This window comes from Cupressus sempervirens, chromosome 4, assembly GCF_028749045.1.
Source record: "Cupressus sempervirens isolate cs-2001-9-10 chromosome 4, ASM2874904v1, whole genome shotgun sequence".
NCBI lineage: Eukaryota > Viridiplantae > Streptophyta > Pinopsida > Cupressales > Cupressaceae > Cupressus > Cupressus sempervirens.
In genome coordinates this window covers 451120325-451145708 of record NC_143121.1, presented here as the reverse complement: position 1 = coordinate 451145708, position 25384 = coordinate 451120325, and the positions used below count along the sequence as shown (strand labels likewise).

The window sequence follows — 25384 nt, the reverse complement described above, 5'->3', positions numbered from 1 at the left end:
CCATATCATATTGTAGGCCTCCATTTATCGAATCTTGTTGGAACAAATTTCGTAGATAAACCGACTTGGGTTCGTTGATTTTTCAATGTTCTATCCAATATGGAAATGTTGGAACTATGGGCTTCAAAATTATTGTAGTCAAGCTTTTTTTAGTTTTACTACTGATGGATTGTTTTCCATTTCTAGTATAGTCTCCTTGATAACATTTGTGGTCATTATTATTCCTTTCTTATGTTAGTGTGCCTAACAATTGAACCAACTTCTCTCAAATGTTTTTATATTGTGTCATGCATAGACTCATTTTTCATTTCGTTTGTAGTAACTCTTGAATTGTCCTCATTTCTACTTTTATCTAAAATGTTTCCCCAATGGCCAGCAAGTTCATAACTTGGATGCCACTTGTAATGTGTGGTGTCCCTTCAATTGTCAATGATGAGGTAAGGTCGTACAACACTTGGTAGGAGGATGTTGGGTGTTAAGTGTTATCCTGTATGGGTGAGTAAACCTACATTGGTTGTATCGGAAACTAGGGATTGTGTGGTGTAGATGTAGATGACTGTACAATGTGTAGGCTGTCGTATGCACGGAGGCCGTAGGGTGGATGTGGGAGGTTACGGTGTACAAGATCAAAGATTGTGATGTTCATATGGTGGAGGGAAGAGGTTGAAAATTGTATGGGATAAGGGAAGTGCATCAAACTCCGTTGGATTATGCATAGTGCCATACCTATGATATTGTTATTTTGCATAACATATAAAGACAGCGAATTGCGGAATGCTAAGATTAGAGCATGACAAAAGATGATCACAAGAATATGATGCCAACGTGGTCATCTCCGAACAAATAGATGCAAATGCATTTAGTGTGGCACTAAACCACCAAAACTGCAACAAGCAGAATAGCGAGGATCTTCCACCTCCAAAATTGCGTACAAACTACTTCAGAGTCAAATCCCATCAATGATAAATTACAATGCCCAAACATCTCCTTATAAAGACCTCCAAGAAGCATCTAGAGATTTACAACAAGCCGACAATAATATTTATTCTATTACTTTATTAATTTGGGCCCCATATTTATTAATTAAGATAATTAATTAAAGGTCATTTTAGTATATTATTTAAATTTTGGGACTCATTGATTAATTAATTTAATTTAAAATATTACATTAAAAGTTGGGGACATGGCAAATCCTTGACGCCCAAAGATTGCTTGCTATCAAGCAATCCGTAATCGAACAAAAGGCCATCAGCTCTAGGGTCCCAAACCAAACACACAAGTGGAGCAACTGAATTGGCATCAAACCTGTATTGTTCCACACTGCTAACAAACTTACACTGCGCCACTCTGATATAAACATTATTGTGTCCATAGTCACTAGGATCCCAATCAAGAAATTCATTGATGTAATCCTTCATGATCACGACCGGTGGATAGACTTCATAATCAAATTACTGTAGCAGTAGTTCCTTCAAACAAGTGTCAATAAGGCTTACAACTTTACGTTCATGATTCTCTTTATGTGACTTTAGGTTATTATCCATCCTCTTTGATATATTTGCAGCCATGCTCTTGTTACACACACTAAAAACATTATGAGGGTACACTTCAACATTCAATCAATTGTCATCCTGTTCCAAATCTGCTATATTGTTGTGTTCCTCTTTCTCCTATTTTGAATCATCGATGATTTCTCCACCTTAAATCTTCTTGTTGTCATGAGGTTTCTATTGTTCTCCATCTAAAGGGATGATTAAAGTATTTCTCTTGTCCATACCCTCTTTTGTATGTATGACTTCATCATCTAAAACCTATCAATCTCCCACTAAAAACCATTGGTGAAAAGTGTGTTGTGCTGAGATGACGAACACTTCAATTGCAATTCTATGTAGTCTTTCAAAGATATGTCCCTCTTCCATTCACCAATTACCCAATCCTTCTTGATTTTCTTATGTGACTCAATCCAAGAGGGTGTTTGCAATTCCTGATGCTCGGCCCTAGGAGTGAAAGTCCTCATCAACTATCTTTTGCCTGCCACAAGGTGAGTATATCCTTTGTTTGTTTATGGAGCTTTTGATGACTACTTAACTCTCTCAAAATTTCACTCAAACCATCACTCAGCACCATGATTTGATCTCAATACCTGACAGGATGGCAAGATTACCAGCTTTGATACCATATGATGTCCCTTCTGTCAACAACAATGAGGCAAGGTCATAGGGCACTTGATAGGAGGATTTTTACTATGAAGTGTTATTCTGTACAGGTGAGCAAGTCTATATTGGTCATACGGTAAAACAAGAAACCATGTGGCGTATTTTATAGATGACTATATAGTGTGTTGGATGTCATATGTGTGGTGGTCGTACGATGGAGGGGGGTCAAAGGTTGTGATGTGCCAATGATGGAGAGAGTTGTGGGCGTATAGTGGAGGTAAGCGGTTGCAAATCTTACAGAGTAACGGGAAGTTCGTTGGACTCCGTTGGATTATGCTTAGTGCCAAATCTATGATATGGTTATTTCGGATAACATACAGAGACAACGAATTGCAAAGTACTAAGATTAGAACATGACAGAAGAATATCATTAGAATACAATGTCAAGGTGGTTATCACCGAAGACAACACAAATGCATTAATCTTCACATAACAAAAAGGACTTTGATTACATATAGCATATGCATTAGAAAAGTTCCAAGAAAATACACAAAAGTCACTAAAAGATGAGGATTGAGAGATCTCCCACACAAAAGAAATATCTGTAAAATATTTCCAAGAGTAGAATAGGGTGGCCCCAAACCACCGATACTACAATAGGCAGGATATAGAGGATCTTCCACCTTCAAAATTGGGCACAAACTCTTTCAGCCTCTAGCTTTTGAAAATATAGAAAGGGTTAAATCCCAACCATGATAAATTACAATGTCCAAACATCTTATAAAGGCCTCTAAGAATCATCTAGAGATTTACAACAAACTGATAATATTATTTACTTTACTACTTTATTAATTTGGGCCACATATTTATTAATTAAAATAATTAATTAAAATTCAATTTTTTATTTTCTTTAAATTTTGGAACCAATTAATTAATTGTTTTAATTAAAACTATTACGTCCCCATGTTAAAACTTAGGAAATGGGAATACTTAAAAAATTCAACTCCAAGAGACTTCTTTCCCCAAAATTCTAATAGTAATAATGGGTAAAATAATAGTGATTGATAGTGATACTACTTAATAAGATAATGATAACTTTGATATAAAAATGATGTCTCTTATAATTTAATGATATAAGTGATCTCATAGAGGATTGCACACTCAACTATCCTACAAAACATGGGGTAATCCTCAGGTTGTGGATAACCCATGACAAGGATGAACCACCAAGGCCAATTCTCTTAAAATGTCTCCAAACACTATTGCACTAGACAAAAAAAGGGATAAAAAGATTGCTTTGAAACTAAAAATTACTACCGGGGGAGGTGATGCACCAAAATTAAGGAATCTTAATGTTGTTATAACTCACAATCTATGTTCCCTCAAGTTTCCAGGACAACAAAAAAAATTTGGCGATTTTGGGGACAGGGAGACAGCAAACAAGAATGGCTATATATATAGGGAAATTTTAATAATATGCATTGAAATTTGCAAAAATACATGTCATTCATATGAAACTAAGCACAAAGCATGTCATTTAAACATTAAAGAACGTTAACATACACCATTTGAATGCCATGAAGGGTGAACAAAAATATTTAAATATAAGTTTAGCAATGAATATCATAAAAATCTGAAAATCTAAATACACCCAAAGGCTAGAGTGCCTGCCATAAAGTTTTATCATCATGTTCAAGTTTTTTTGTTTACTTTTTCTTGTTATTGCTTTGCAAAAATCGGGGACGGTCGGTCGTCCCTAGTACAGTCGAGGGACTTCTGGATGTCCCCTTTCCGTATCGGGGACTTGTCATCGCATTTTTTCCTCCAAATGTCCCCAGGTACCAGGGATGTCTCCTACAATTTTTGACAATATGGGGACGGCAGGGGGATGTCTCATACCTGTCCCGTCATCTTGGAGACATCCCTATCTTGGAAATCTTGGCTTTTTGGGCAGGGATGCATCCCCAGGGTACATAGCTCACAATTAGTTTCAATCAAAGATGTCTTATTTGTTCATAACTCAAATCAGAACATAAAATGCATTAGTAGTTCCTAAAAAATATTTAAATTCAGCATTTGTCTGAAGGAAAATAATGTTGGTAGAGTACTTGAAAGACATTTTTCTTGCCAATTGATGGATGGGAAATTTCAGTATGACAATTACATGGTGGTGGACTATGTCATTTGCTATAAAGACAATATCTACACGGGGCAACAATCAAAGATGAGGGAGATGATTCCAAGGAGGATTCATGTTTCACCCATAGAAAGATACCCAACACCCAAGATCGAGTTTCGAATGGCTTGAGGGCATTGGATCTTGAGAAGGGGAAACTATCATGTCCCCTCTTCAGGCCCGACCTATTTCATTTATGCAACTAACTCTATGATGCCCCAAGAGTTGATTGTCTAATCAAGAGGGGCCAATTAAAGGAATGCACTTGTGCATCACTTTAATTTAATGTAGCATTTAATTTTAACTTTGAAATGTGGCACCCGCTTTTGGGACCATCTTATTGAGACTTAGGACCTAGCATTTTCTATTTAAGCAAGCTAATTGGTTGTTCATAGTTATCGAATTGTAGTTCATCTATTCTTGTGTATTTGATCCCTACTAGGGAGTCAAGCTTGGAGAGCAGTTTTGGAGGTTACATATCCTCCCTCTTCTGTTGGTTTGTCCAATAAGGTGACCTTGTTGGACTAACTACAAGTATTCATGTATTCATGTTTACAGATCATCAACGATATCTGGAGAGCAATACTCATTCAGGGCTCAGCTTTCAATCTTAGACAGCACTATTCATTCAGGACTCAGCATTTGGTCCTAGAGATTCACTACTGCCAGATCGTTATCTAAATTGAAGATTAATTGTGCCACAATATCAGCACCACTATACTATGCAGCGTGATTGAACATAGAAAGCCACTGCACAACAGTAGCCTGATCTTGATTAAAGAACTATAGATCAACACTCAAATCGATCGGCTAAACATTAACAATAAACAGTGACAACATGATTCCATTGGTAGGAATGGGCAACCTTAGTTGCATACACAGTGATAATCACCAGCGGCATCCAAAATTCTTCCATCTCACCGACAGGGAACCTGGAGAAAACAGTTCAGTAAATCACAATTGGAAGACATCATCAAGCTATTCCTACTTTTGTGTCATCGTACCTTGACAACACCAGAACAAGACCGAACAAGGGAAGCCAATGCACCATACAGTCTGATACCAGACATCCTGTTATCCTGATCATATTTCTAATCAGCAGCAATACCAAAATACTGCCACAACCTGTGCACATCATACTAGCATGGGACTCATTGCTACATTGGCATTTACAAGCTTTGGTCATTGCTATCCACAGTATACCAAATTATACTTCTTCACAGTGGGTAATTCTAGATCAAATTCAATCAGCAGCACGGAGTGATTAATCAGTGGATCCACTGTATATACAGTCACCAGCAGCAATGCATACCATAAGGACATCCACAATTTGAGTAATAGGACGTATATGTCACTGTGCGTCGCAATACAGATATCATCATTGATTATCATATTATATCTGATGTCATCTGATTAAGTTATTGATCAGTGTCAATCTTTGATCTCTGTTCATAAGACTGTTTATCATTGTAATTTCGTGTCAATTGATGTTTGGAACATTACAGAAACCCAGCTCCACTTTGGTGAATTCATCTGAGGATTCACAGTTGCACTTCAATAGTTGGATTGCAAAGACTTCAGAAATTTCTGAAGCCCTTCCCAACAGATAAATTTAAGGGATTTTTCTGTGTATTAGTAGAAAAATATCAGATCTGAATATAGCTATTCCCAGAAGATTATCCCAATTGTAAGAGGCACGAGTTGCAGTCATACTGGGTGATTTTAATGACAAAAATTCTGGAGAGGTTTAAGGCTTTGTGAAGGGTATTTTTTGTGCATCAATTTTGGCTGAACTAAGGCTTTCGGTATGCAGTAGTTTCAATGCAGCCAAGGATATTAGCCCAGAGTTCACTAGCCATTTATCTAATCAGTTAGGGTAGATATTTCTGAAGTATATTGGTAGCCACATACGAAACGTGGTCAATAGTGTAAAGCAAGATTTCAAGAAATAAATGACAGGTCAGCTCTGAGTTATTCCTCATTTTATTTTGATAATTAATACATATCATATTCAGAATCCTTTTAGGCCATTTTCAATATCAAATGTTTTGTATGATTTTTCATACTTCATTTCCTGCAAAATTTGCATCACTTAATGAAATGAAACATTCATAAATCTGAACATACCAAACCTGACACAAGAAGATTTCTTAAAGTGAGGAAGTATGCAAAGTGTTTCACAAAAGGTGTATGAACACGAATACACAATTTTGGTGAGGTTATAGAGGGGTTCTAACACCACATCAATTAGATAGTGCAATGTCTCAGGCACTCAATGAATTGGATTGTTACTCAACAAATGACTCATTATTAGGATTCTATAATTATTTTTCTTTTGTAAACAAGGTTATAAGCTAGTTCTAATAATGTTGAGAAGCGTGCAAATTTTCTAGTTCAGTGTTTCTTGTTGAATACTTTAGATACAAGCAATATTTTTACTATAAGTGAACAAAATATGGTTAAAAAATATATTACTGAAATTGATGAAACTAGAGATGGATAGTGAATTGCATACTCTAAGATGCCATCTTGTATTATCATCAACTGTATTGCCAAAGTTTGACGGAGGAAGAGAATGCGTTGTCAATGCAAATGTTGCACTAACAGGTTTGTGATCACTACAAAGAAAAGTAACAGTTAATATAGACAAGAAAATAGATAATAAAACAGTCTAGACTCTAAAGAGAAGACATCGTTCCAAACAATTTATCAAAAAATAATAATGTTATTCATAGAACTAATCAACTATTAACTATACTTATGCCCACTACTATTTCATAGTTTATGTCTAGAAAATCACACCAAGGATCCCACAAATTATTACATTACTTAAACAAAATCTTAGGGGCAGAAATAGCTAGAGGAAGGTGATCTTGTATAAGAATTTTTTTAAGAGCATTACTTTCTTCAAGAATGAATATAACAACAAAATTTTGAAAGCTTAATCCCTAGTTGAAATGAATGGGCAGCCATTAGGCTCTGTGTAAACAACATGAGACTCCATTTTCATGCAATAAGGTTGAGCATTTGAGTATTCTTCAGATTAGAGGCACAAAATTCTTTTTCTGCACATTTTTCATGTGATATTGTCAAATGATATCCTTAAAAGGCATCCATATGTGACAATCATAAACAAGAAAACACGCACTCTGGAAGGCTGCAACAGACGGACAACATAAATGCATGTCGCTCATTCAATGTAAACCAGAAAGGCTAAAACTTGAGCCTTTATTATGAGAAGTTGCAGTTTAAATTACTCAGAAAATACAAACTTCTACTCATACGTGCATAATGCGATAGCTTTAAAAAATATACAAATCCATCAAGTTGAGAATTATCTGCAAGGAAGGTTGCATTACATTTTGTCTTCCAAAGAAATTCAAATGTAGCATTATTGTATGTTGAGCTATTTGTAATTGTAGCTAGTCATCAATATGTCTCCTAGAAGATAGACACACTAGAACATAGCAGTTCAATAAAGAGAAACATGAGTTTTGCATGCATTGCACACAATAAGTTCTGATCAATGGACATTCCAGAAAATATTCCTGCAGATTCTTCAGTCCCATAATTAAATATCTAAAGCAATTAGATATTTTCACTTTGCTGCGTATTTCTTTGAATACTAAACCTTAGTCTCTAATCTTCCGCAAACTATGTTTAAAAGTTCTCAATGTCCATGATATTTTCACTTTGTTACGTATTTCTTTGAATACTAAACCTTAGTCTCTAATCTTCCGCAAACTATGTTTAAAAGTTCTCAATGTCCAAAGAGATGGCCATAGATTTTAGCATCATTCTGCCCATATTTTGTGCATAGACTAGTGAAAAAAAGGTTTTTGAAATTGTTGATCATATAAATTATTCTTCTTAGTTCACAAAAAGGGACAGTTTGTTGCGCCACTTTAGGTGTCTTAAATAAATTACAAATACCTAACAATGCAATATTAAAAGAAAAATACAAAAGTTTCTAAACAAGTCAAACTTTGTGTTGGCTCAAGGTGTTATATTGCAGAATTTTCTTGCATTGCCAAAAGGCCTCATTTACAATGACCTCCCTCATTTATAAAGGAAAAGAGTGGAGAGAAAGGTGGAGGAAGAAGGAGAAAACCCCTAGCCACCTTGATTTATTCTCTAACTAATTAACTAGCTTTCACTTATTCAATGCTACAAAGCTTAAAGCGCTTGCAACATGAATAAATATTACAGCTTTGCACATAATGTTATCCCATGCAATTACATCTTGTCTTTATATTACATGTAGTCTATCAAATACAAATTACAAATACATGATGAAAATATTCTAAGTGCCTAACAAGACACGACTTCTACTATATTATCCTTGATTGATCCCCACGGTACTAGAGGATGCCCGATGGTTAATATGTTATGATTTGGTGAAAGCATCTTGATCTAGAACAAAAACCTGCATCCTAGGTTGTCTTGTATCATTATGGTTATTCCTTGGAAAGTACCTTGGTTTATTTCCATCTCTGTCTTGAAAGCGTTCGATGTCATCCTTTTCTTTGAATGTTTTCATTCTAATAGTTACTAAGAAAATACATAAAATGGTCTTTCAGTCTTGAATTTTGCAGATCTAGAAGAGTATGCATACAGGATATAAGTGGAAGGCCTTAGAGCAACAAAAGGTGAAGGATTGTAAACAAAAGCAGCTCTTCAAGCGAGAAAAAAAACTCAAAAATGGGATTTTTCAAAGGCAATACATATGAGTACACAACAAACTCAAAGCAAGGAAATGATATGCATATGCGTATATGTACAAATAGGAAGGTTACTCATAAGTGGGATTTTTATGTCCCATTGCAAATTAACGGCAAGTACTTAAAGCTCACGAACGGGATTTTTAAATCCATTTGAAACCTTAATAAAAGCATGAAATATGTGCATGAAGCACTTGAGAAGTGGGGTTTCATCTTGCACTTGCAGGTGAAACATATAACTTGCTTCTTCAAAGTCACTCAATGTTTAGAACGGGGTTTTTGATCCCAATTGCATGCACAAGAATGAAGAATTGTTCGCATATGCAACATAGAGAATTTTAGACAGAAGACGAATCATTATCAAAACTAGCATTACAGGTCTCAATGAGTCTGGTAAGGACTTGGCGAGTCCTGAGGCAAGCCAAGCAAAACGAGGCAAACTACTTTAGGACTCGGCCTCGGCCGAGTCTTGGCCGAGTCTTGGCTGACTCGTTGAGTCCCGTCAACCTAACTCGGCCGATGGGCAACATCTAGAAAAGACAATAAAATAATTTTTTAATGGTTGTTTTTGTTTTTTTTGGTATGTTAAGCATGAGTAAGATCTAAAAAGGTCATTCTATCACTTGCAAACACAAAGAATAGTGAAAGAAAAGTTCAGAGAATAGTATTGAGGTTTTGGGATCCAACAGTGGCGATGCTAGTGGAGGAGGCTAGAGCACAAGGAGACCTAATGCAGGACCCTAAGGCCGAGAGTGATGGATCTGACTTTGATGATGAAGATTATGAAGATGAGTATGAGGATGAGGATGATCATGATGAGCATGTCACTAAGGTTCAACCTTGGACAAAGGGAGAGAGGATGGCTCTAGAGTCTTCCATGACCTATCTTAGTCGTACTCATAGGAAGACATAGGCTACTATGAGCCTTCCTTTCGATATATGTTTTGAAATTTTGATTCCATGGATATTGTAGGCATTTGAAAGTTACACTATGTTTCAAATTTCTATTATGTTATTCAATTTCACTTTAGGTAATTTGTTTCAAAATTTTGCATTTCTACTTATGTGATCTATGAAAAGTTGTATGTGCGCAAATTAGCTTCTATTTATCTCAATTATTATGTATTTGATGTTAATTGGCTAAATGATGCATGAAAAAAACTTAAAATCCTTAAAAAATCTTTGAATTTCATGGATTTTTAATTTGCTGAGTTTGGCTATCGAGATCGAGTCCAAGCCCAATTGGGTCGGACTAATTCCAAGCCGAGTCTGAGGCTAGTTACACTGATCAAAACCAAAAAGCATGTATATCTAAAAATGAAACGAAAAAATTTGCATTTTTAAAAATATATACAACATATGGAAAACAAAGCCCCAAAATTGCACAAGAAAAACTTACCTCCTTTGTGAAGTGAAAATAAAAGTCTTTTAAAATCTTTCAGAAAAAACTTAAACAAACCAAGTGATTTTGAAATGAGAAAAAGATCCGAAGCTTAAAGCTTTATAGGCAAGGGGCCAGAAGATTGTAAAAAATTCTTGTCCAAATCAATGCATTTCTTGAGTCAATTGATGGTTTTTGACAAGTGTTCGAGATAGAGGAAAAAAAATGCATGATAATATTAACAAGAAAGACGAAATCAAACCTGCAAATGCTTGAGCTTGTTAGAAGATGCAATATTAAGCACAAATAGTGCCCAAAAAGGAAGAAACATAAATTTAAATGAGGAAATCAATCTGCAAATCCCTATTTTGGTAAAAAAGTACCCTACATGGGCTTTCAAACTACAAACACATCTCTTAAAACTTCAAAAATTTCACCTCGAAACCATTTTTTATCAAAAAAGTGCCCTAGATGGGCTGTTTTTTTGCAAAAATACAGCTCTTACAAGCATGCAAATGCTTCAAAAATCGGTGCCTATGGACTCTTGAAGAGAAAACTCTTCACATAAAGGTAAAAACAAATTTTTTGAATGCATTTGCAAGTGAAAAAGATGTGCAAATGAGCCCAAATTTCCACTTTTACTCTCTTGAAGAGAAAACACTGCATTTTAAATCATGCATTTACACCAAAAATTGCCACCTATAGAAAGAAGCTTTAAAAATTATAAAGATGTGTTTTATGAGTGCCTTTGCATATGCATTTTGATGTTTAAAACATATGCAAACTCTCTCAAAATTGCCACCCAAGAGCTCTTAAGTGTAAGGCTTTTAATGACAGATTTTTTATTACCCAATGCATATGCAATTTTTAAAATAGCCATCTTGAGTCATATAGGCTTGAAAAGTAGTAATAATGTATCTTTAAAACACTTTACATGTTTAGAGACTAAAAACATATGTAAAATAATTCAAAATTGCCATCTTGCTCTTAGAATCACTTGAGAGACTTTTTAAATTCATTTGCATGTGTTTCATTAAAAAGATATGTCAAGCAAATCAAAGTGGTTATAATATGTGCAATTATGTTTTAAAAGGCCATCAAGAATAATAACAAGCTATATAAACACTTTTGCAATTATCTACAACTTTTATTTTAATCCATGCATTTGCATTGTGAAAAACCAACCTTTATGACTTGGGTTCAAAATATTGATAGTGGGGATTAAGAAATGACTTGCATTTATGATACATGCAATACTAGATTAAAAATCCACTTTATTGCACAAAAAGTGTCTCGTGTTTTAGATTTACATGCAATTATAGTTTAAATGAAGAGATATATAATGTAGTGCCTACCCCTAGTTTATATTTAGTTATTACTGCCAAACTCTTTTATTCCAATTTATGTTTATGCTTGATGATTAGTAGCATTATTTTTCAAATTATTGGATATTGTTTTTATACTTAGTTGATTATACGATGAGACTACTTTGGTACTAGTTATTTCATGTATGCATGATTATACTTTGATGATGATTATTTACAGTGATTTCAGTTATTTAATGATGTTTGTTAGATGATTTATTGATATATGTTTTCTATGGATACTTAACCCATACTTGCATGTGTATGGTGTGCGTGTATGTTTTCTTTATGTATGATGCTTTTGATGTGGTTAAGGAAGGGAGTTGTAGTCACTTGCTAGTCAAGATCTACACGATGCACCACTTCCTATCATTGCCTGTTTAGTTGAGAATATGTGTTTGTACATGCGTGGATTTTATGGAAATTGCAGAGACCGAGTATCGACTTCCCTGAATTGCCAGGATGAGCATACCCCATCGCAATATTTCAATGGTAAGAGAGGAGAGATAAATTCTTGAGTCCAAATCCTAAACTCAAAACCAATTGTCCTAAAATTAGGACAAGTATCTGAGATGATTACCCTTCCAAATTCGTCATATGATGTAAATTCGTGATTATAACCCTTGAGTTTGATCTTGTATGTGGTATTTTATGATGGGTTTTCATATTTCGTCTTGTAGGTCTTTGGTGATTTTTTTGTTAATTAAGTCAAATTAAAAGAATATTTAACGATTTAATTTAATGGAAAGTTATTAAGAGAATTTCAATATTTAATTATATTTAATTAATTGAGAAATTATTTAAATAAAAGAATTCAATTTAAACAAAAAATAACAATTCTAATTTTAAAGCGTAATAATATTTATTTAATTTAATAATAATATATTTAAGATATCATTTTTAAATAAATGCTAAATATTATTATTACTTAATAAATATTTTATCAAAAACACTTCGAAAATTAATTAAAGAGAGAAAGAAATTAATTTGAATAAGATATTTTAAATTGCAAAAAGTGTGCATATTTATCCAAAAAGTAAATAAAGATTTAAAAGATTGTGATCAACGAGGTCCCTCGACGTGATCGCACATGCCCCGAATTTAGGGAAGAACACCATATCATAGATTGAGAGTTCATTTCGTAGGGTCCAGGATTTTTGGAGAAGGGATTTTTAGAGAGAAGGTTTAGAGAAAAAAGAATTCTCTCACAATCTTTAGGTGGTTGCATATTAGCATCAAATTCAAGTAGAGTCTTGTGATTTATTCGCACAATGAATTATGTTTTTTGAATTTTTTCTCTACTTTGTGTTTGTTAAATATGTTTTTCCAAATCTTGTCTATGATGAATCTTTCATTATGAATTTATTGGTATTCATATCAAGCTCTATCTGTATATGGGAATTGAAAAGAAATTAGAAAACCCTCGTTCTATAAATTAAATAGTTGATATTTTAATCAGAAAAAATTTTGGGAAGAAATTGAATTGTTAGAATGCAAAATTCGATTAGTTTATCGTATTTTCCATATCAGAGGACTGTTTGAATTTTTATAAAAATATATATATTTATTACTGGGAGGGTTGTTTTGTTTATTATTTAAGTAAATGTATTTTTTTTTTTAAAATTTAAAAATAATAATAAATAAAATGGAATGGGGGCGGGGCCACCACACCACCACCCCCATTTCACCCTCTGCCACGGCAGAAAAAGGACTATCAGTGGCTTTCAAGGGGTCACACGGCAGACCTGCTATCTTAACCGCAAAGGTACTGCTGCAACAATAATCTACTGTCACAACAGCAAACCTGCTGTGACAGCCAATAGCCCACGGGCTTTTAATAAAAAGAAGTTTTTTTTGTTTAAATTTAATTTTATTAAATTTAAAATTAAATTAATAAAGTTTGTATTAAAATACTAAATTTTAATAAATGTTAGTTTACAAATGTTAATTATTAAAGAACTTTATTAATAGTTTTTAATTATTGATTAATTAACAATTATTAATTTAGCAATATAGATTATTCAATGATAATTATTATCGAAGATAATTAGTGGAATTTAATTAAATTCGAATTAATGATAAATATCAGTTGATAATGGTTAAATGTATTTATTGTTATTATTATTTAATAATTTGATTATTAATAGAATTGTGAGTATTTCATTTAATGATCAATAATTATTATTTTAATAATTTAATAGATAATTATTTTTAAGTCACCTTGTGATATTTAATAGTGATACTTGTAATTTCATAAGTTAAGAGTAATTGTGCAATTCGTTATAAAATGAGAAATGAGTTAAAGATGTAAGGGTAAAAATGTAAATCTTATCTGCTCAAAAACTTACATTGAAACGAAAACTTAAACCTTACTGTAAACTTAGACTGTGTCTTCAAAAGCAAACAAAACTATGAAACTACACTATTAACTGTATGTTGTCTTATGTTTTGGGGTTTGGGTTGACTAGAGTGATGACCAGTCCTAGGACATTTACCAAAGGCTCGGGAGTTTTGTTTTTGTGATATTATGATGATGTTTTCATCTCAATCTTTTATACTCAACCATGGTAATGAGTCTTGTATGCTCTATGAAGAGTTTGTATCTATTGTTCATTATTGCTTTCCAGTGATCTTGTGTGAAATTGAGATGAATGGTATGACTTATTTGACTTAATCTTTGATTCTTCAATCAGTTATTTTTGGATACTTTCCAATTGCTTATAAAGGACTAAGGTGTTATTGTGTCTTTTGATGTTTTCTAGTCACTTGTATAGGGTTGAGGTGAAAACTATGATTCTTTGATTTGTACTTTATGAGCTTAAGGTAGGTTATCTGTATGTAATGCCGGAAGTGGCTTGCAATGGAGGCCGGAGCCCAAAGTTGCTGCCTAGGTAACCCATTGTAGGTTATTTTAATAAGTGAAAACACTACATTAAATGAGAGTAAAATGAACTTATCAAGAGTCCTTGCCTTTCCTCGCCCATGCCTCGAGTGCTAGTATAGACTAGGATGGGAGTAGAGAGGATGCTTGGTTGCGACCATGCATCATTAATATGCCTTGTCAGTGCGAAAGGATACTAGTGTCGCATAGAGTCACTAGGGGGCCAAGGTCAAGTCAGACTGCCAGGGAAACTCTAAAGTTGACTCATGTAATGACACTTGCCCGATTGCATAATAGATTCCCTAGGTGTCTTTGTTTTCCTCTGAGTTTAGATGTCGTTTTATCTTCAAACCTTTGAGTTAATATAACTTTTAGGATTTTCCTTGACCTAGCTATTGCTTTTGATTTTTGGAATTGTTATCCTATTTGGGACTTGGGACTATCTCCTCAGCGTGGTGTGAGTAGACCTTTTTGGGTTACCACAAGGTCGGGTGGTAGTGTTTTTTACTTTTACCATTGAGATCCGTATGTTGATGCCGTGGTTGGAGTTCCTTGTTCTGCATTTCCTTCCATTCTATCTTTGTGTAATATGATGGATGGTTATATCTATATGATGGATCATTTTACTTATTGTATTATATTTTGTTTTACGGATCCGAAAGGGATGATGTAATCTATTTTATAAATGTATATTCTTTCAGCCTTTCATACCCTGTAACATGTACAGTGGATGATTGTGCATTTCAAATTAATGCCAAGTGGCATTCGGAACAAATGTATATTATTTAAATGGATTGGACTTGTAGTTATTCTTTCATGTGGATGTGTTATTTATTGGACTTAGTATTATTTAAATTTAAATGTAATTCAACATTTTGAGATCCTTAAGAAACGTAATCTGTTATGTGTTGCTTATGTATGATTGCATGTTATTGCTTCCACTATGTTATAATTGTTGCATATGTTAGTCTTTTTTTTTTTTTTTTAAATGTTTGGCAAACTTAGTAAAAACTGTAGGATAGTTCTTTTCGATCCCTTGGTGGGGTGTTACATAATATGAGATTGAAAAAGTCTACCTGCACATTAAAAATCATATCTATACAATGTTACCAAGAGACTCTTCTACACCCCCTCTGATACGCGTGTCCAAGACGAACACGTGTCTTCGAGACTTTTGAAGTTTCTAGAGACATTGAAAAGGGTGGGAGACTTCATGACGAAGTCCCCAAAAGTCTCCGTGTCTCCAAAACAAAAAGAATGGAGTCTCTCGTGCATCTCTACCTTAAAAATAAATATAATACATATTATTATCATTATACTAGATAGATTTGGATTGTTGTTTACAGTTCAGTTTTTTGTTTGCATATCAACAATGTAGCATCAAAATATATATTTTTGAATTTCAAATTTCAAAATGTAATGAATCTCAGTCGTTATTACTCTGATACATTTGTGATCATATGCAAAATTTAGAAATCAGATATGACTGAGAGATATATCAATTGTGTTATTTGAAATGTGCAAACTTATAATGTTGAATGTCAATATTTATACCTTTTCAATGTTCATTATTCTTGTTTTCAAAGAACTATGTTATGATTCTATGGTATTTCTTAGGAATTTTAGAATTTTATAAAAAAAAATTGACATCCCCAAAAGTACCCTCGTCTCCTGTTTGAAAATAGTCATACCGGTACCAGTACCAATACCTGTATCGGAGACCTCCAAGTCTCCCTGTCTCCCAATAACCTTGTATCCATATCTCATCGGAATGATGTGAAATTTTAAAATGGGGCTCTAAACCCATTTTACATGTAAATGACATTTTTACTTTTGTTATACTCTGGATGGATATTTTGCCCAATTCTTTATTACCAACAGTTTCATAAAACACAATATAAATTTTGTAAATAAAATCACATATAACCAAACAAATGCAACAATAGATGCTCATTAAAATACTCACAAATTAGGATTTGTTATTGTATTATAAACCAGAAATACAACAATATGCATAAAATTCAATCTTAAAAAATTGTTTAACAATCCGATTGGAAATACAAAAAAGAACTTGTATTGGCAGGGTAAACTCCATCTTGAATCAACCACAAGGATGAATCGTAGTTGTGTCTGATTCATAAGAAGATCTTGAAGGTGTCTGTCCTCCAGATCATGAAACTAAAGGCAAAGCTTCCAATTCGTCAAAGGTAAAATCTAAAAAAACAATATTCAAATCCAAGCATGCCTAAAAAGAATGAAGCCTTCCTTTTATTGTCCAAAGTTGTGATCCATCAACTTCCTTCTCCTGTGTTTTTGTCATATTCCTCCTTTGAAACTTTTAGCCATCTTTATAATATTAAATTGACCTTTAATTAATTCACATTATGCTCCCATAAGTCAATTTTAATACTTTACATGAATATGTTAGTAATTTCCTAATGTCCAAAAAAGGGGACATTACAATCGTGCCTCCTAAATCAACAATATGAATATCAAAAATGTCATCATTGTGCCACTAAACTGGAAGGGTAGACATCTCACATGGAGCATATTGTAACATGTGTTATCCACACTCATTTTTGACAACTCACTAGCTCCTGTAGGCCAAGCCAAATCTAAAAATGTACTAATAGATCAAGCAAGCAAGGTAGCCACTGATAACTGTAAGAGGCATCCAAATAAAATCACCAACTAGTAAATAAATAGTTGTCATGTCATGAAGACTCGGTGATAAATCTCTAGATAATCTGTAGAAACCATCAATATACATTAAGGAAAATTCTGAATTTTCATCATCACCAAGAGTATGATCGCTCAAATTACCATCTCCACAAATGAAATGATACCCATCACACACTTTTCAAAGTAAATTCACCTATTCATCTTCTACCTCATTATATGGTGAAATGATATAGTTGTAAAAATCAGAGCTCATGTGTTTGACTTCTTGCTGGTCCTTATGGTTTTCATTAGCAAAATGTAACTCATCGAGAGGGAGAATGGTGGAAACATTGTACGTATTTTCATGCTCACAAATGCTATTGATTACTTTAACGATTTGTAACATCTGCAAAGTTCTATATTTAATTTCATCTTCCTTGTGAATGGCTGCAATAGAGGTCTGATTTTCAACTTCATATAAAGAGTTATATGTCATATTTAGGTGAAGAAAAAGTTCATCTACCTCTTTTTCATTGCCTTCACCAAATTTGATAGCAACTTCCCTATCCATTAAGAGCTGCAAGTAATTTGATATCATCTTTTCAAATGCTTCTTTGATTGTTTGTAGTTGCATACTAGTGACTCCACATGAAAACCCATGTTTCCTTTCATCATTTGAATTTTCCTCATAAGTTATATGATGAATTTGTGAGTCATCTGCCTTTGTTAACACTTCTACTAGCTTTTCTTATGTAAGTAGTAACCTGTCCATCAAATCTTGCAGCAATAAAGGCTTGTGTTCAAATTCACCTAGGGAGTAAGAGCTGTCACATAACACATTTTTTTATTTATCCCCAACAGTTGGAACAGTATAATCATCCTTAATTGTTTCTATAGCTGATGACATGCACTCTTTTTGACATGATAATTGTATAGCATTATGTTCATCCATGGATTCATCAAAGGAGTTTCCCTGTTCACTAGTTTTGTCAACTGTGATCAGCAATTCACCAATTAAGAGCTTAGAATACTTCTCATTAGTAGCAATGGGTTCTTCCATAATTTCATCCTCAACTGGATGGAAGTCAATCTCCAATTTTTTTTTTAGGCGTATTAGTTTCAGCCCATTCTTCTCAAACTCCTTAATTTTCCATCCACAATGTTTGAGCACTTTGTTGACCAGCTTGTAAGCAGCTTTAAAAGCATTTTGTTCTTGCCTTGAAATTGCTAGCAACAACTGCATTGGAGGCCGATAATGAGTATGACTCTCATTTATGGTTATAAACATAATAGTTTCCATAGGTGCAAAAACATTTGTATGGTGCTCTTCAATATTGTGCACAAGATATACTGAAACATGGTACTGATTAAATCATACAATCCCATGTCAAGCATAAGATTTCACTATCTGATTTCTGCAAATGGCTTGCAGATGGCATCTCTTCTAGCGAAATGACAATTACTAATGTCACCAAGATGTTGAAAACTATCAATAATAAGTTGAATTACCTCATTCATGATGTCTCCTTCATAAGGCTCCTGTAGTGCTAAAATTCTTATGACCTCCATCAGACAAGAAGTAACCGGAAGTCTTGCCTCCCCCTTTAAATGCTTCAACCATTTGTGAAGACTCAGCCCTGTCACTAAAGGAAACAGAGCAACCTACAACAACTCAGGAGGTGATTGATTGACTATGGTCAAACATCCTTCCAATTGAATCAATGTGATGAGATCACTTTCCCTTTCTTTTGATTCCAACCCTAGCTTGCTACCTATCTCAAAAAGCACTTTGGGCAAACCGTCTTCTGATTCCATTTTGAATCTCAGAATCTTTTGAGCTTGCCCTGCTACTTCTCTGCCTTTGAATAGAATCTCTACATCTTGATAACTATTATGATTGTTGAAGAACATCCAGTCCTTTCCCAGTATGAGAAAATATACTGGTCTAGTTTTATCACAACAGAAACTTTCCTTCATTACTATAGCAACACTGATGGAAAACTCCTCAAATTTGGGAAGGCTAATAGTCTCATCTTCAGCATCAGGCGCTTAAATTCACACTTGATAGACTTTTAGAACTAAAATTTGTCCTTGGGTGAATAAAGTCATTTTGTTAGACAATTTGCACACAAACTTCAAATACATATTAGGAGGCTACTTCGGTGTGAACTATTGCTACAATCTTATGAGCAATTTGCTAATTATATGAACAATTCTTATATGAGAAATGATCAAGAGTAAACATCATCTTGGGCTGCTAGTATTAGTTCTTCACACGTCCAGGCCTCTCCAACGTACTATGATAGCCCATTAACTTACAACATGTGTCTTCCAATGCACAACCTTGATCACTTGGGGTCATTCAACAACTTATGTTGTATAGTAGAAATCTCCACGAACAGAGTGATCCCATAAAATTTCTGCTCCACCAAGACCCATGCCACATCTTCTTAAAAACATAAAGATATAGCTCATAAGAACATTAATAGCTGAGATGATGAGACAGTTACCAACAAATCCTCTCACACTTAGTCATCCATGCTTTGTAAGGGTTTATCAGCAACGCCCATCTTATATATGACTATGACAAAATGAATGGACTGTTTGTGCCAAAGGAGCAAATGATACACAGACGCGGGCCATTTAGATTAGCAAGAACAAAAACTAGTGACATATCTTACATCCCAATGTATTAATGAAACACCTGATCAAATTACTCCTATCTATGCAACTTCCACATTGTTCTATAGCTTCAACACCAAACTAGGAATGTGAATACCAAGTTTGTGTTGTTGAAAACTCACAGTTTCCTGAAAGAGTGAATAAACAATTTTCAATACTTCTCAACTCGCATAAGAATTCAGATATTTGTTCATAATTCAATTGTTCGTAATTATGTTGCAATCCCTTCTCTACTTTACCATGTGTCTGAGCTAACAGCCCTACTCCAGCTTCAATAATCGCTAAACCCAGTTTCTGGCTTCTCTACAGATACAAAGAGGATTATTGGCATTTTGTGCATTACTGACTCCACAATTTTGAACACTGATTTCACAGGTTGCTTCAATCCCAATTCTGAATCACTCACTGGAATGAATGATTACTTGTAATGAACAATTCCCAAAATGGTCAGTAGTGTTTTAACCACTGCTCTCTAGCCAACTCACTAAAAACTGCCTCTTAACAATTTTCGCTTGCAATAATACTTTGTCTGTATTGCCTCCACCTGTGAATTCTTCCCTGGCAACAATAATTAAAGACTCCCTGCAGTTATAATATCCATCGAGTTTGATATTTTCCCGGTCAACAATATTTGAATCATCTCCGGCAACAAAACTGTAGTGATGGAAGTTACAATTTCAAATGCTATTGTAAAAAATTTAATCAGGCCCCCAAAACAATTCATCAACTGTAAAGTTATTTCATCTGAATAAAGCTTCCGAAAAAAAAAAAAATTCATTCATGACAATAAACATTGTATCATGCAAAAACTTTAGATGGCCAAATTATTAATAAATTTGTCTTTACTCCCATCTAGTTCTTGTAACACCAGGTTGACCAGGGAAGAGGATCATGTCGAAGGCTAAGTACATATGTTAAAATCCAACTACCATTGAAACGTCACACCAAGTACCTAACATCTACACAAATCCTTCAACAGAATTGACCATGTCTATTGCTACAAACAACTTATTCCCATGATATGTGCTGCAATGTATTATTTTTTCTCCCAGGTTATAATCCAGCTTGCATTGTGCATACAAAAATTTGTTCTCGAAGTATTTAGTTTGAAATATTAGCCATCCTCAAAACATTGGACTTCCGAGTTTATGACAATAAAATTACTTGGTCACCACACGATTCACAGCAATCAAGAATTATATACTTTTTATGTTGGTCCAAATTTGAAATTACGCCAATGGAGTAAAGCTCAATAGAAAAGATAAAGCACCAGTACAGCATAATATGGACCAGAAAACATTCACTATGATGCCAATAGCGCAATTTGGATCAACGAATTCAATATTTCTCTCGAAGACTTCAAAGAAAATCTTCAGATATGTTGCTCTAATACCGAAACCTCACATCTATCAAACAATTGTGCAACTATTTGTGATTTGTGTGTGTATGCCATTTGCCTTCCTAAGACCACTCTCAGCATACTCTCTCACTATTCACAATGAAGGGAGATCCTCTACAACCTTACAGCTAACAAGACTTTCTAAATTCCAACGCACTAACTATTGTAGCTTGGGAAAAAGTCTTGGCTATAAGATTTAATAGAATGCTCAATATTTATATTGGCCTTTCATAGATTGAAGTTCTCCATAGAAATATATCAAACCTCCAATTTGCAATCTTCTTGCAGAAATAATATTTTCTCAGGCACGACACTTCTCTTACTGCAGATTACTTTTAACCATTATATAAGTTTGTCTACATCTATTTCCTTTTCATTGTTTTGCCTCTTGAGCCCCTAGTTAGTCTATGTTAATTTCTTGTGAAAAACAACAAGCCTCGGTAACTTCCTTATTCAAAAAAAATTATCTTCTTTTCAAGAACTATTAATTTACAAAGTCCATGTATTCATCAAACCTTCTTATAAAATATTAATCTGTCAAACATCAATGTATAATATAGATTTTGGCCTGCCCTTATAAATTAATTGATGAAATTTTGTTTCTTATGAAATTTCAGATCATACTCAATAGGATGGCAAGTTCGATGCTCTAATACTAGTCTAACACCTCAGATGGATATTTTGCCCAATTCTTTCTTACCAACAATTTCAGAAAACACAATATATCTTTTCCAAATATAAACACACATACAACTAGAAAATGAACTAGTAGATGCTCATTAAAATACTCACTTTAATACAGCTTCACATTTGTTATGTTATTATCCACCAACCATACAACATGCATAGAATCCAATCTTAAAAACAGTATTACTGTCAGATTGGAAATACCAAAAAGAACCTACATTAGCAGTGTGAACAACATCTTGAATCCACCAATGGGCAGAATGGGTTTGCGTATAATTCACAAGAAGAGCATGAAGGTGCATGTCCTACGGATCATGAAACTGAAAGCAAAGCTTCCACTTCCTCAAAGGGGAAAACTAAAAAAAATATCCAAATCCAAGCATGCCCAAATGAATGAAGCCTTTCTTCTTTTATTGCTCAAAGTTGTGACACTTCAACTCCCTTCCCCTGTATTTTCATCTTATTTCTTATTTGTCACTTATAGCCCACTTTATACTATTAAGTTGACCTTTTATAAGTTAACATTATGCTCCCATAATCAATTTTAATATTACAAGAACGTGTCCTTAATTTCCTAATGCGAGACATTACAAATTTATGCAACTATCCATAAAAAGCCCACTTCAAAGATTTTTTCAAATAAAGAACAAAGATGCAGTAAGGCCGAAAAACCCCACATATGATCGGAATTTAAAATATTAAATTATAGGGGAGAAAGAAGACTAAAAACAAAACACAAAACTAAGAAAAGTGAAGAAAAAGACACCTTAGAGAATTCATCCTATGAAATTTTTTGTAGGGTTGCTCCAATTTGGCCAATACAAAATTAAGGGCAATAGCTAGCTCTAACTACAAAACGTAGGTCATTTGTTCTTAGAAACAACAGGAAATGTAGAATCCAGAATCTCCAAGTGCCTTAGTATTCATTGGCTTACAAAGTAAAACATCAAAAACACAAAACTACAAAAAGGATGACATGACTGACTCAAATTAAACCTAGTTGAAAGCAAACACACTAACGTAAGCACACTTAAAGAAAACCTACCTAATTAAAGCTAGCCAATGATGTAACTTTTCAGATGAAACCATTTACTGTGTCAGAAAAATAACTAACTTTTTTCAGTAGTTTGCAATACCTTGCATGTTCACAGGCAACTTTGTATAGATGAAATACAAATAATTGGAGCAATAATGACAATCTCTAATGCAACCCTGCCTAAAAGAGATGAACAAATCGATATTCTTGAGATGAATGATATTTATTGCTGCTCCAAGATAGGTCCATCAATTCAAACTTCTCATGTCGAACCGAACATGCTTCTTTGGTTTCTTCTTCACAAGTCTCTGTATGCTCAAGTTCAAGTTGAATTTCTAGCTTTTCCTTTTCGGCCTCTAGCCAAGACAGATGTCTTATTGAACATTCCCTTAATCGTACAAAGACCAAACGTCTTCTTGCATGTTGTAACTTGCTTCACTAGTTCATTGTAATATCCGCCCAAATTACTGTGATATCAAAGCTGTGATCTTGCCATCTTGTAGGGTAAAGGTGAATTGATCAATCTACCTATTCAAAGGAAAGAAATATATTTAGGTCTTTGGAGTAAGTTTATTAAACGAAAAAGAGTAGTAATAATAACAATTTCTATTAAAAGTTATGATTTCTTGATAGTTATATCATCTAAATGATCATCACCAATTCATACAACTTAGTCATCATATAGGTCATTGAATAGATCATCCTTATAAGAATCAACCCTATATTTGCCAATCTAAATAGTACATCAATCAAGTTGAATAGCTCATAGTATTCAAAATATATGCCCTTACTAATGGTTAAATCAATGAACTCAAACATGGAAATTGGATAAGAGTTGTGGGTTGATTGAGACTTAACAAATGAAATGAAAATTATAATTGCTTGAGGACGAGCAATTTTGGGAGAGTAGGACTTTAATATCCATGCAAATAATAGAATTTTAATAGTTAAAATATAAATAAATAAATTTACTAAGAATAGAACACAATAAAAATATAATAATAGTTTATTATATATATATTAATAATAATAATATTTGATAAATGCATATAGATAACCTAGACATTCAATCAAATATATATTTTATTAGAACATAAATAATAATTCAATTTAACATGATTAATATCACACTAATCTAAAGTTTAAACTATTATTATAATACAATAATAAACAACCTAACTAACAAACTGGTCAGAGCCTCGGTTGACATGTGAAAGGACACAACCCCTCATAACCTATTAATATGGTGTTGACCCTCAACGCAGAAAAGGAGGCCACCACGTTAAAAAGGCAAGATATAAAAACAAACATATATTAGAGGATATTGAATGGTAAACTTAAAGATATACTTTCATGTGAATATATTTTAACTTAGGAAATCAATTAGGAATACGGAAACACAGCAACCAATTAATAAATTTGAAAGATAAAATAATGCCATCTTTGACATTAAAAAAAGGAGAAGATGCAAAGTCAGCAAGGATAAGACGATAAATTTTTCATATAAGAGGAGCTAAAAAGGGAGTCACTTTAAGGGGCTTATGAGGTAAGAAAAAGGAAAAGATTTATTTTATTATTAGATTAAGTTATGTTAATTTGAATATGCATTGAAGTATTATATGTATTAGATTTATTTTATAATTACGTATGTATTTAAGTATTATATGAATTTATTTTTAAGGATTTAAAATAAAAGATTATATATATATACCATTATTACCTGGGGACATGTCCCCAGTATATTTTCAGCCCTCCCCATCCCGAAAATATCTCAGAGACTTGGGGACACCTACAGGACTTTGACAATAACTTCTAGAACAAATTAGACTTTGACTCTCAAAGTAACACAAATTTGGCATATAAATTCTGTTGATTCTTATATTTTAAGGTACTATTATAAGTACATGCTTTATCCATGTTTTCGTATAAATATTTTAAATTTCTCTATATATTTTAATTTTCCCTATTGTTATATAGCTGTCCCCATTTTTTGTCCCCTTCTGTCCCCAAAATCGGCAAGAAAAATTGTTATCTCGGAAACCCGTCCCGTTGTCCCTTGTTTTTCCAGTCCCGGAAACTCGACGGAACATAGATATTATATACATAATCTATCTGAAATATATATTTACAATGACACTTAAAGATAGATATATATATATATACATATGTATATATATATATCTATATATATATATATATATATACATATGTATATATATATACATATGTATATATATATA

General features: G+C 33.5%; 1 protein-coding gene across 7 annotated transcripts in view; it reads right to left on the bottom strand.

The window, feature by feature from the left end:
• Window positions 1-25384, bottom strand: part of LOC149561932 (uncharacterized) — a 240421-nt gene that overhangs the window by 138495 nt on the left and 76542 nt on the right. For all 7 annotated transcript variants that reach the window (XM_089825455.1, XM_089825459.1, XM_089825458.1 and 4 more), the window contains exon 17: window positions 6848-6950. In XM_089825455.1, the coding sequence (XP_089681581.1) occupies window positions 6848-6950 (103 nt within the window). The remainder of the gene's footprint in view (window positions 1-6847; window positions 6951-25384) is intronic.